The sequence below is a fragment of the Pan paniscus genome, chromosome 10 (assembly GCF_029289425.2).
Source record: "Pan paniscus chromosome 10, NHGRI_mPanPan1-v2.0_pri, whole genome shotgun sequence".
In the NCBI taxonomy this organism is placed as follows: domain Eukaryota; kingdom Metazoa; phylum Chordata; class Mammalia; order Primates; family Hominidae; genus Pan; species Pan paniscus.
The window spans coordinates 74454881-74469119 of record NC_073259.2 but is presented as its reverse complement, the minus strand read 5'-3'; the positions used below and the strand labels follow the sequence as shown (position 1 = coordinate 74469119).

General features: G+C 38.0%; 1 protein-coding gene across 2 annotated transcripts in view; it reads right to left on the bottom strand.

Moving 5' to 3' along the window:
- ST8SIA1 (ST8 alpha-N-acetyl-neuraminide alpha-2,8-sialyltransferase 1) overlaps window positions 1-14239 on the bottom strand; it is a 184145-nt gene that overhangs the window by 149525 nt on the left and 20381 nt on the right. The window contains exons 2-4 of one of the 2 annotated variants that reach the window (XM_055095863.1): window positions 14037-14148; window positions 13315-13477; window positions 11669-11755 (exon numbers count right to left, since the gene is read on the bottom strand). In XM_055095863.1, coding sequence (XP_054951838.1) covers window positions 11669-11727 — 59 coding nt within the window. In that variant the 5' untranslated portion in view covers window positions 11728-11755; window positions 13315-13477; window positions 14037-14148. The remainder of the gene's footprint in view (window positions 1-11668; window positions 11756-13314; window positions 13478-14036; window positions 14149-14239) is intronic. The other variant, XM_055095864.2, reaches the window with a different exon arrangement.

The window sequence follows — 14239 nt, the reverse complement described above, 5'->3', positions numbered from 1 at the left end:
GGCAAACTGGATAAAGAGCCAAGACCCATCAGTGTGCTGTATTCAGGAAACCCATTTCACGTGCAGAGACACACATAGGCTCAAAATAAAGGGATGGAGGAAGATCTACCAAACAAATGGAAAACAAAAAAAGGCAGGGGTTGCAATCCTAGTCTCTGATAAGACAACCTTTAAACCAACAAAGATCAAAAGAGACAAAGAAGGCCATTACATAATGGTAAAGGGATCAATTCAACAAGAAGAGCTAACTATCCTAAATATATATGCACCCAATACAGGAGCACACAGATTCATAAAGCAAGTCCTTAGTGACCTACAAAGAGACTTAGACTCCCACACAATAATAGTAGGAGACTTTAACACCCCACTGTCAACATTAGACAGATCAACAAGACAGAAAGTTAACAAGGATACCCAGGAATTGAACTCAGCTCTGCACCAAGCAGACCTAATAGACAAAGGTCTATTAGGTAGACCTATGACTATTATAGACCCCAAATCAACAGAATATACATTCTTTTCAGCACCACACCACACCTACTCCAAAATTGACCACATAGTTGGAAGTAAAGCACCCCTCAGCAAATGTAAAAGAACAGAAATTATAACAAACTGTCTCTCAGACCACAGTGCAATCAAACTAGAACTCAGGATTAAGAAACTCACTCAAAACCACTCAACTGCATGGAAACTGAACAACCTGCTCCTGAATGACTACTGGGTACATAATGAAATGAAGGCAGAAATACAGATGTTCTTTGAAACCAATGAGAACAAAGACACAACATACCAGAATCTCTGGGACACATTCAAAGCAGTGTGTAGAGGGAAATTTATAGCACTAAATGCCCACAAGAGAAAGCAGGAAAGATCTAAAATTGACACCCTAACATCACACTTAAAAGAACTAGAAAAGCAAGAGCAAACACATTCAAAAGCTAGCAGAAGGCAAGAAATAACTAAGATCCGAGCAGAACTGAAGGAAATAGAGACACAAAAAACCCTTCAAAAACTTAATGAATCCAGGAGCTGGTTTTTCCAAAAGATCAACAAAATTGATAGACCACTAGCAAGACTAATAAAGAAGAAAAGAGAGAAGAATCAAATAGACCCAATAAAAAATGATAAAGGGGATATCACCACTGATCCCACAGAAATACAAACTACGATCAGGGAATACTACAAACACCTCTATGAAAATAAACTAGAAAATCTAGAAGAAATGGATAAATTCCTCGACACATACATCCTCCCAAGACTAAACCAGGAAGAAGTTGAATCTCTGAATACACCAATAACAGGCTCTGAAATTGAGGCAATAATCAATAGCTTACCAACCAAAAAAAGTCCAGGACCAGATGGATTCACAGCTGAATTCTACCAGAGGTACAAAGAGGAGCTGGTACCATTCCTTCTGTAACTATTCCAATCAATAGAAAAAGAAGGAATCCTCCCTAACTCATTTTATGAGGCCAGCATCATCCTGATACCAAAGCCTGGCAAAGACACAACAAAAAAAGAGAATTTTAGACCAATATCCTTGATGAACATCGATGCAAAAATCCTCAATAAAATACTGGCAAACCGAATCCAGCAGCACATCAAAAAGCTTATCCACCATGATCAAGTGGGCTTCATCCCTGGGATGCAAGGCTGGTTCAACATAAGCAAATCAATAAATGATTTGCATATAAATAGAACCAAAGACAAAAACCACAAGATTATCTCAATAGATGCAGAAAAGGCCTTTGACAAAATTCAACAACTCTTCATGCTAAAAACTCTCAATAAATTAGGTATTGATGGGATGTATCTCAAAATAATAAGAGCTATCTGTGACAAACCCACAGCCAATATCATACTGAATGGACAAAAACTGGAAGCATTACCTTTGAAAACTGGCACAAGACAGGGATGCCCTCTCTCACCACTCCTATTCAACATAGTGTTGGAAGTTCTGGCCAGGGCAATCAGGCAGGAGAAGGAAATAAAGGGTATTCAATTAGGAAAAGAGGAAGTCAAATTGTCCCTGTTTGCAGATGACATGATTGTATATCTAGAAAACCCCATCGTCTCAGCCCAAAATCTCCTCAAGCTGATAAGCAACTTCAGCAAAGTCTCAGGATACAAAATCAATGTACAAAAATCACAAGCATTCTTATACACCAATAACAGACAAACAGAGAGGCAAATCATGAGTGAACTCCCATTCAGAATTGCTTCAAAGAGAATAAAATACCTAAGAATCCAACTTACAAAGGATGTGAAGGAACTCTTCAAGGAGAACTACAAACCACTGCTCAATGAAATAAAACAGGATACAAACAAATGGAAGAACATTCCATGCTCATGGGTAGGAAGAATCAATATCGTGAAAATGGCCATACTGCCCAAGGTAATTTATAGATTCAATGCCATCCCCATCAAGCTACCAATGACTTTCTTCACAGAATTGGAAAAAAACTACTTTAAAGCTCATATGGAACCAAAAAAGAGCCCGCTTCTCCAGGTCAATTCTAAGCCAAAAGAACAAAGCTGGAGGCATCAAGCTACCTGACTTCAAACTATACTACAAGGCTACAGTAACCAAAACAGCATGGTACTGGTACCAAAACAGAGATATAGACCAATGGAACAGAACAGAGCCCTCAGAAATAATGCCACATATCTACAACTATCTGATCTTTGACAAACCTGACAAAAACAAGAAATGGGGAAAGGATTCCCTATTTAATAAATGGTGCTGGGAAAACTGGCTAGCCATATGTAGAAAGCTGAAACTGGATCCCTTCCTTACACCTTATACAAAAATTAATTCAAGATGGATTAAAGACTTAAATGTTAGACCTAAAACCATAAAAACCCTAGAAGAAAATCTAGGCAATACCATTCAGGACATAGGCATGGGCAAGGACTTCATGTCTAAAACACCAAAAGCAATGGCAACAAAAGCCAAAATTGACAAATGGGATCTAATTGAACTAAAGAGCTTCTGCACAGCAAAAGAAACTACCATCAGAGTGAACAGGCAACCTACAGAATGGGAAAAAATGTTTGCAAGCTACTCATCTGACAAAGGGCTAATATCCAGAATCTACAAAGAACTCAAACAAATTTACAAGCAAAAAACAAACAACCCCATCAAAAAGTGGGTGAAGGATATGAACAGACACTTCTCAAAAGAAGACATTTATGCAGCCAAAAAACACATGAAAAAATGCTCATCATCACTGGCCATCAGAGAAATGCAAATCAAAACCACAATGAGATACCATCTCACACCAGTTAGAATGGCGATCATTCAAAAGTCAGGAAACAACAGGTGCTGGAGAGGATGTGGAGAAATAGGAACACTTTTACACTGTTGGTGGGAATGTAAACTAGTTCAACCATTGTGGAAGTCAGTCTGGTGATTCCTCAGGGATCTAGAACTAGAAATACCATTTGACCCAGCAATCCCATTACTGGGTATATACCCAAAGGATTATAAATCGTGCTGCTATAAAGACACATGCACACGTATGTTTATAGCAGCACTATTCACAATAGCAAAGACTTGGAACCAACCCAAATGTCCAACAATGATAGACTGGATTAAGAAAATGTGGCACATATACACCATGGAATACTATGCAGCCATAAAAAATGATGAGTTCATGTCCTTTGTAGGGACATGGATGAAACTGGAAACCATCATTCTCAGCAAACTATCGCAAGGACAAGAAAACCAAACACCGCATGTTCTCACTCATAGGTGGGAGTTGAACAATGAGAACACATGGACACAGGAAGGGGAACATCACACTCTGGGGCCTGTTGTGGGGTGCGGGGAGGGATAGCATTAGGAGATATACCTAATGTAAATGACGGGTTAATGGGTGCAGCACACCAACATGGCACATGTATACATATGTAACAAACCTGCATGTTGTGCACATGTACCCTAAAACTTAAAGTATAATAATAATAAAATTAAAATAAATAAATAAATAAAAATAATTAATGCATAAATCAAAGACCTTGTTGTATGAAATAACACTGAAATAGATATTTTTAAAGTCCTTCAATGTCAGAGAGAAAAAATCCGAACTGAGAGAAAATTCAAAGATATAGTAATACAAATGAGAAACTAAATTTGAACATACATGTGGAAGAGATTATAATTCAAGGTTGAGAATGTAGTGAATGCTATCACATTTGAAAGTAATAATAAAGTTTCCTAAGAAAACAGAATTCAAAAAGAGGTGGAATAATTATATAGAACAAGAGCCATTAGTAATTTTTTAAATTATGTAATAAATGGATCGAATTTGGTTCTGAGTTAATGAAAATAATGTTTGCTAGGATATCTAACTTTCATTTTATCCTGCAAGAAACTCATCAAAACATACTTCATATCCAGACTCTTAAACTGAGAAGCAGTAGTCAAAATAATAAATTTCACTCTAACACTAAAATAAATAAATAAATACTTTCTTCAACAAAAACTGAACTGATTCATCACCAACAGATTGACCCTGAAAAAAATATTGAAAAAAGTTCTTCAGAAAGAAAGAAGCGATACAGGTGAGAAACTCCAAGCTGCATAAAAAAAGAAAGAGCATTAGAGAAGGAATACATTGAGGTACAAGCCAGGTTCAGTGGCTCATGCCTGTAATCCCAGCACTTTAGGAGGCCAGTGTGAGAGAATTGCTTGAGCTCAGGAGTTCAAGACAAGCCTGAGCAACATAATGAGACCTCATCTCTACTAAAAATTTTTTAAAAATTGGCTGGGCCTCGTGGCATGTGCCTGTAGTCCCAGCTACTCAGGAGACTAAGGCAGGAGAATTGCTTGAGCCCAGGAGGTCAAGGCTGCAGTGAGCCATCATCATGCCATTGAACTCTAGCCTGGGTGACAGAGCAAGAGCCTGTCTCAAAAAATTAAATTAAATTAAATTAATTACAGCATAATAAAATGTTTTATTTTTCTTATTTTTAATTCAACTAAAAATAATTTTTAAGAGTGATAGTAATAACAACGTATAGAATGATCATAGCATACAGATAAGCGAAGTGAATGATAGCAATATCATAAGAATCAGGAGGGAGGAATTGGAAATACTCTGTTATCAAAGATACCTGTACTACACTTGAAGATGTATAGTGTTATTTGAAGTTAGACTTAGAAGAGTTAACAATATATGTTGAAAATAAGAGTTGAAAAAACTCAAAAAATATATATTGCAATCTCATATCATATAACTGATAAGGCAGAGGGTCTATTGAGCTGATTAACACAAGCCGTCTGCAGACAGCAAAGCTGAAAAAGCACACTGTAACACATGCCCACTTGGGCTTCGGGAGTCGCAGATACCCATCCCTAGATGCTGTCATGGGGCAAAAGACCAAAAGTGCTCCCCACAGCCTCTGCATCTGCCCATCTGCATGCTCCCCCTAGGAGTCTGAGTAGCGGGGTCACCAAAGGAGCAAGCCATACACCTGTTGCATGTCCTGTGAGGAGAATAAGGGAACTCTCCTGTTTCATCACCAAGTTTTCAGGAAGAGAAACTAAGAGAAAAGATTAAATGGAGTCATATAGAATGCTCAGTTAAAACCAGAGAGGGCTGAAAAAGAAGCCAAGGAAAAGCAGAGGAAAAAGAGCAAGCAATCTTTTTTGAAGTAGAAAAATAGAGACCCTGAGAAAGAAGTTCTCCCAGAAGAAAAAATTAAGCTGAGAGACCACCTGGTAAGTTTGAGTGTGTTTAGAATGAACACTGTGTTAGCTAGGTTTCTATGTACTAACTAAGCCAATGTAAAAACAAAGCAATAATTAACTCCAGATAAAACAAAAAGTTGTAAAAGAAAAGAAACATTTCAATATATTTAATCCATAATCTTAATAACATAAACAATAAATACTAATTTAACAAAAAATGTGATATGATAATATTGGGTGAGAGTAGGTTAATATGAGGGTATAAGACAACAAAATTCTATCTTCCTTAGAAACAATATAATAGATCACATTTTTTAAAAAGATCTAGGAAAGGCAACATAAGAACATTATTTCAAAATTTGAAGTAACGGCCTAAAGAAATAACTAAAACAGCTAAAAAGGATAGGATAAAGAAATAACTAAAACAGCTAAAAAGGAATAGGGAATTAGGGATGGGGCAGGTAGTACTATTTGTTTGTTTGTTTATTTGTCTATTTATTTACTATTCAAAGCCTAGTAGTTCTCATAGTACTACATGGCTTTTTAAAATATGTGCTTTTATTCATTTTGTGAAACAAAAAATATAAACTTTAAATAGAAAAAAACAAGCAGGAAGAGAGCCAAAGTATATTCAGGGAGATCATTTAGAGTCTGAGATGTTTGCAGTAGAGATGAAGAAAAGAGGGTGGATTAGAGAATCATTTAGGAAATAAAATTGATGGGAGTTGAAGACAAATTTGAAAACAGACATGAGGGAAACGTAGGTGTTGAGAGTAATTCATAGATTTCTGGCAAAATAATAAAAGATGCTATTCTTAAAGACAGCAAACACCAGAAGGGGAGCAAGTTGGGTCTCAGGACTTGAGTTTGGTTTTGGACATGTGAATTTGAGGTACCTTTGAGGCATCCAGGTAGATATATCTTCTAGGCAGGGAAGTATTTGTACCTGGAACTCAGAGAAGAGGTTTGGGTATGATATATATTTGGAAATGACACATCTGTAGATAATGACATTGATAAAATTGTTGAGTTAGTGGAGGAAAACACAGGGCGGAAAGAAGACTACCTAATATTGAGCTATAAATACCCAACATAAAGGTGGACCCATGGAAAAGAATAAGTGTGTAAAAGAGTTAGAAAAGAATTGGCCCAAGAGGGAAAGAAAATCCAGAGAGTATGGTGTCATAGAAGGCAAGGGAGTACTGAGTGGCAGAAGACATGATCAATGGTGTATAAAGAAAAAATATATTTCCTTCCATATGGTCCATTTTTTTAGGTGATCCAAGGTCAGAGTCTGGTTGGAATATCAAAGGACAATTTTGTGTACTGATATTTAATCATTTCAAAACTACTTTTAGCAAACTATAGTTTGAGGAGAAAACAACCATTTTAGTATACAGCAATTGTTCTAGTACTTCAGAAAAGGCTATTTCAGATACATTAAAAATAAGACAAGAGGAAGAAGAGAAGGAGGAGAGGGAGCTAACACTTACTGAGACACTAAGTTGACACTTCACCTGTATAAACTCATTCAATCCTCATGAAACCCTAGGATGTACTATTTATTGTTATCCCTATTTTTGAAAGGAGCAATTGAGGCATATAGAGGTCAAACAACTTACATCATTTTATTCTTTTTTAAGGTCTACCTAGAAATATCTTGAGAAAACTTTTTTATAAATGGGTAGCTTCCTTATGGAGTAACCCTAAGCAACAGAACTGAAAGGGCTTCAGGGTTCCCCAACCCCCAGGTTGTGGACCAGTACCAGTTCATGCATGGCCTGTTAGCAACCCGGCAGCACAGCAGAAGGTCAGCACCAGGCAGTGAGCATTACTGCCTGAGCTCCGCCTCCTGTCAGATGAGCTGTTGCGTTAGATTCTCACAGGAGCACGAGCCCTATTGTGAACTGCGCATGCAAGGGATCTAGGTTGCGTGTTTCTTATGAGAATCCAATGCCTGATATCTGAGGTAGAACAATGTCACCCTGAAACCATCCATCCTAAAAAGGTTGGGGACTGCTGGCTTAGGGTATTATTCTTCCTACATACATTCAGAAATTACTTAATGAAAGTGTGTTGACCTTTTTACATGGAAAAGAATATATTATTGATTAATTTTATGTATGATAAATATTTGTCTTAACCTTAAGAAAATCCTAGGTCCCTAGGTTATGGGTAGAAAGAATAAAGCATTGGTGAATGTCTCCCAGCTGATCAGTGCTGCTAAGTTCTTCCAATTCTTTCTTTGTTATGTTTTTAGAAGACAATCTTCCCTTTCTAGTCCATTTGCTACCATTCCAATTCTGCTTCTGGTTTTTCTTTTATCTCCTAACATTATCTTTCCCAGCAGTTCTTTAACTCATCCCTCTTGTGTACCACTGACATATTTATCTTTCTAAGACACCTTTAATCACGCCATCCTGCACTTCAACAAGAACCACCAGTTGCCTACAAATACGTGTCAAAATCCATAGCCTAGCAGGCACGATGAACCACAATCTCAACAACCCTTATTCTCAGCCTTATATCCTCATACACCCAGTTGCCTCCATCTGAGTCATTCTATACTTCATCTCAGCTTTCTTGGACTTACTTCATGCATGTAAGTTCCTTCATTTGAAATTCTGTTCCACTTTCTCTGCTTATTCAGATCTGAACCATTTTCAATATCACATTCTTTTCATGAATGTTTGTTTTTTCCTGCAACTTTCCAGGTCCTGATCATCTCTCCCCTTGTGATTTTATGCCAGTTGTTTATAAACCTCTTTTAGCAGTGCATCAAAAACTATTGCAATATGGTTTGAATTTTAATTTTGTTTTCTTACCAGCATATTGGAATTACATGATTTGATATCTCAATTTTATTTTAAGCTACTCAAGAGTAGACACCAATCACATACAAATAAAAAGCCACTATTTTAAGCCAAGTCACTACCGTAGGGGTAAAGATACAGCTATGACAAGTCAGACAGAGTCCCAGTTCACACAAAGCATATTGTCTCCATTCTTTCTAGCACCAGCCAGTCTTTTCTGTGTTAATGGAGATAAAGCTGTATTCAGTGACTACACTTACCGATAACTCCTGCTAGCATATAAATCAGGCTTTTTATGTTATACAAAGTGCCCATGGAACATGAAAAAATTATCAAAAGAAGTCTATCTTCCCAAAAATGCAAAGAAATTCCCTCCTTCTCCATACCCAAATATCTTTTCTCCTATCAGTAAAAATATCCAGAAGAAAATTTGTATTGAATCTTGTTTCAGTTGCTGTCCTAGTCCATTTTCTTATAACAGAATACCAGAAACTGGGCAATCTATATAGTAAATAAATTTATTTCTTACAGTTGTAAGGGCTGAGAAGTCTAAGGTTAAGATGCCACCTTGGTGAGGGACTTCTTGTTGGTGGAGACTCTTCCCAAGGTGGATCAGGGTATCACATGGTGAGGGAGTGAGCGTGCTGGCTCAGGTTTCTCTTCCTCTTCTTATAAAGCCACCAGTCCCACTCCCATGATAACCCATTAAGCCAGTAACCCATTAATCTGTTAGTGAATTAACCCATTCAGCAGGGCAGATTCCTCATGATCCGATCACCTCTTAAAGGCTCCACATCTTTATACTGCCACATTGGGGATTAAATTTCAACATGAACTTTAGAGTAGACACATATTCAAATCATAACAGTGACCTAGGGTGTTTTATTATGGGGACCATGTTCAAATAAATTCACTGTATACTTTGTAAGGTCATCTGTTTTATGAGACCCAGTGGAGACTAAATGCCCACTCCCTCTGGCATGATATATTCCTTTTTTTCTAAATGTCAATATATACACTATACCAAATTCTACCCATGGTGGATTACAAAGCCACCTAATCTTTCTGTGCTACATTTTCTCTCTTCTAAAATCAGAGAATTATAGTTGATAATCTTGAAGATTCCTCCAGTTATAGATTTCTATTATAGATGTATAATAGTATATGTATATAATTATACATTATCTATAATAATATATGTATATAATTACATATTATATTATACATATACATAATTCTATTATTATACATATATGCCCACATATATATGGGTAATATTCTCCAGCCAATATTCATTGTCTGGAGAACTGATTGTTAAAAAAGAGCATGGCCTTCTCCTCCTTCTTCTTCTTCTTCTTCTCTCTCTCTCTCTCTCTCTCTGTCACTCCTCTCTCTCACCATGTGATCTCCACACAGTTGGCTTCCTTTCACCTTCCACCTTGAGTGGAAGCAGCCTCAAGCCTCACAAGAATCAACTGCTGGTGCCATGCTTCTTGTACAGCCTGTAAGCCATGAATCAAATAAACCTTTTTTCTTTATAAATCACCCAGTCTCAGGTATTCTTTTATAACAATGCAAATGGACTAAGACAATTGGCTTTTGGAAAATCTCTTTTATACAATATAGTATATTTGACAATATCAAAACCAGATAAAGTCCCTAATTATTCCTTCAGCTCTACTGACAGAAATAGAGGCAATCCTGCATTACGAGAAGGACAGATAAAGCCTATTTTAGTGTTTCTCAAACTTTGATGTGCATATGATTCACCTGGGGAATCTGGTTAAAATTCAGATTCTGATTCAGAAAGTTTGGAGTGAGGGCCTGTCATTCTGAATAATAAACCATGATCCTTAATTTGTCAAAAGCCAACCAATTTGTACCACACAGAATATAAATGCCTTTTTAATTTGTGCCACTGTGAGTGTGATGAAACTGATATAAAGGCATCTAGTGACTAGTGACACCTCGCCATAGTTTAGGCTTGCCATAGTTCCCCACCCCCAAATGTATCCTTCCAGCCTGATGCTTCATTATACCTTGGCACTTCCCTGCAAGTATATCACATTCTATTGTAAGCAATATGCCAAGGCTCATGTCATCCAAAGATGTTAGCAAGCCTAATTCTCAATCAGTTTGGTAATGGGCAATATCCATTAGCATATTTCTTTATCATCTTTCCAGACCAACTGTCAAGCCCATGGCTGTCCTTCTAGTTGTCGTTATCTGACTTAACAGGTCTATCACAATGGCGAAGCTTCAAAAGGACTGTTATCTCCACTTGTCTCCACATACCAAGCTCAATTACTAAGACCCACAAGCCCCTTTTAGCACATTGCAGCCAGTACTGGTTAAGGGACAACAAATGTTGCCACTGTGTATTTGTGGTGTGGGTGAAATTCAAGAATTGTGTTATTTGAGCCTATGCAACTCTTAGATACAGTTCTGAGTAAGTCATAACATTTCCATAATTATCCTTTTTGAAGTCCCAGGGATGAATTATCTGTGATATATGATAAGCATATCAAGCCAATATTCACTATCTGGAGCACAAGCCCAATCCTATCAAGATGAGCTTGTCTAGCACTCTGTCTGTATTCACATCTGGTATTGTCAAATGAGCAAAGTAGACCCTGACGTACAAGGCAGGCAGCAATGCGCAAGTCAGCTCTCATCATGCACAGTTGCCTTAACAGGCTGTCATCTTGGTTCATGGCAATGCAGAGTATCAGCTACAGATGCCAAAATCACAATGTATCCTCCAGTTCAAAGAAAATTTTCTCTAAAAACTACAAAAGAATAAATACAATAAACACAACCAACAAAACACAACCTAAATGGCAAATGCAACCTGCTCATATTCAAGAGTCATCAAGGGATGCTAATTAACCTATTTTCTCTAAACTTCCCAAGTGCATTATTTGAGTGAATCTCATAGTATGGATTCAATACAATCTTTTTTCTCAGGGAAAAACAAATCCGGGGGCTTTGCCTAGCATTGGCCATGATTCCACACCACATCTGAGACAGCTAAAAATATTATTTTCCTGCCATGAGATATTGTCTCAAGAAAAGAATGATGGTTCCCTTTCCTAGCATTGTTACCAGTTAAATATCCCATTCCCATCTCCCACAATTTCCACTTGTTTCCACTTATTACCTAGTTTCAGCTTCCATGGGTGGGAGTTTCTGCCCAATCATAAGGCAGGTAGCAGGCATAGCCTTGCCAGAGGTTCCTCTTTTGTCCCTGTCCAAGAAAGAAGAGTAGTGTTTACAAAAAATGTTAGGGATAATGGGACTTCTATTACTAAACAATAAAGTACACATATGGTCAGGCCTCAGTTAGCCATACGACAGAAACTCACTATCCAGCTCACTGTGTGCTAAGAATACACTGAGTCAAATTTGGAGTAATTTTAAAAATGTCCTGAATACTGTCTCTCTCTTCCACACACACAAGGGCAACCCATACCCAAGACATTTGGATACAGGAAAACCAAAAAATTTTGTGGGAAAGGAGGAATACAGAATCGCTGTGATGGCATCGAACCCTATTCCTTTTTTTCCCAATGCCACATTCCAAAAACTTGTCCAAAGGTGTTCCTCCCCTTTGCTGCCTATATACTTGGATGAAACACATGTTCACCCAAGTGAGTCAGCAATCTTTTCATGCCTCATCACCCCTTAGGTTTATTAATAGGTATTCTAATTGCTCATCCCAGTTCTTATCCAAACTGTTACACTGTGTGTGATCAGGGATACCGGTCCATGCATTATTATTTTTTTAGTTCAGTTTTTTACATTGCCAGCAGCTAAACGCATACCTTAGTCCAGTGAAATGTGGTTTGAGGGACCAAACTTGGTGCTGCATACCTTAAATGGCATTCTTAGCCATTGCTTGGGTGACTAAGTAAGAGGAGACCAAAGCAGATTACATGTCTACTCCAGGAGGACCCATCTGAAGCCAGCTGGGACTACTAGTGAGGGTCCTAGGTATTCATTTCCTAGCTAAATGCCAGCTCCTAAACTCAGGGAATCTTACCTAAAGCCATCTTTAGATCTTTAGATGATTCTTTTGTTCTTGACATTCACCTTATTACCAGCTTCAATGAGAGGCAAATAAATATATCATTTTTCCATCCAACATTTCATAACTTGAAATGCTGCTCGGCTTATGTACCTAAGTAGCTATTTCCAGAGGCTGGACAAGACAGCCTCTACATCTCAGTCCTCCTCTGAGCCACCAACTGCACTTTTCTGGTTGGCATATGCATAGGCCATTTTAATTCATCCTTGAAGTTCCTACAGGGATTTCATAATTACAATCTAGGAAGGAAGGAAGAAGGGAGGGAGGCAGAGAAGGAGGGAGGGAGAATGTGTTGCCTGACTATGCATCAAGGCCTTGGCAAGTCCAAGCTCTTACTGTTCTATGGGTATACTGCCCTCAATTTTGAGTGTTGCTCAAGTTACCCTTGCTTCTTCAGTAGGTTTTACGACCTACTGATCAAATGGGGGCAAACATCTAGACTGCAATGCATCCTTGATTTGAGGGCTTCCATCAGTAAACCAGGAAACTCACTTTACTTTAACAAGGAGAGAAACCTATGATTAAAACCACTCAGCACCAACAGCTGGCAGTTTTGGGGGCTCCTGTTGTTGGTCCTAAGAGCAAAGTAGCAATATATTTATGGATACAATGTCTTCAGGGCCATAGCAAGTGCAGCGTTCCTATAAATATATCATTTCTATTTTAACACTGAGCTCTGTTGAGCTGCTCCTTCCTTATCGGAATGAATCTGACATTACCTATGACATCAAGGTACTTTAGATCTCAGAATTATTTGAAATCCCTGAGTGGTGGGAACAATCTCCACTAAAGCCCAGTAAAAGGGCAGTAATTGTCTTTGAAAGGGGCCATATCTTGTCTTGACATCAAGTATCTTCAAATTCAATATTCTTCCAGCAGTCACTGCTTAGAGCAAGGAGAACAGTGTTAACAACTTTGGCAAGAGACTACAATCTGCACGTTATCTATCTAGATAGTAAAAACCTCCAAAATAATTTGTACAGTAGGCCAACCCAAATAGTGCTGTTTTGGGTTACAGCTCTCTGTAAGTCTTCAAAGCCTGTTTTTGTTTTGGGATATCTTTCAAATTCATACTTTTCTTTCTTGTCACTCGATGTATTTTAGCTAGCAAGATGCCCAGGAACAGCGAGTGGTATCCCCCAAGCCCAAAATGCCCCACAGATTTTTGTGTCTCCTTCTTATTAGCAGAGTCTAGCAAACACATTCATTTATTCTCTGCCTTCAGTGGACTGTCTCTTGCGGCCTTCACTCCAAGCCACGCTCAAGTGTTTAACTGATTGAGCTGTATTTTAACCACACAGATTAGCCATCTTCAACTACTCATAGATGCCAGTACTGTTCTCAGATCCTCCTAGGCTTCCCGCTCTGACAGGGAAACTTTCCTGTTATCCTTAATGCATATATCAACTTGCATTTAACTGTGATTAAGTCTAAACCTTACCTCACCAACTCGTCAAAATATACTGGAGAATTCAACTACTTGTAGCAGAGAATGGTGAGTGTATATCAATCATTCCCCTGAAAAGGGACATTTTGCCTGATTTCTTCTAAGACTAGGACAGAAAAGAAAAAAAAAACACCATGACTTTCATAGCATCCCAGTCATATTACCCTATTGGTTTCCTAAACAGGTTCACCCATGTC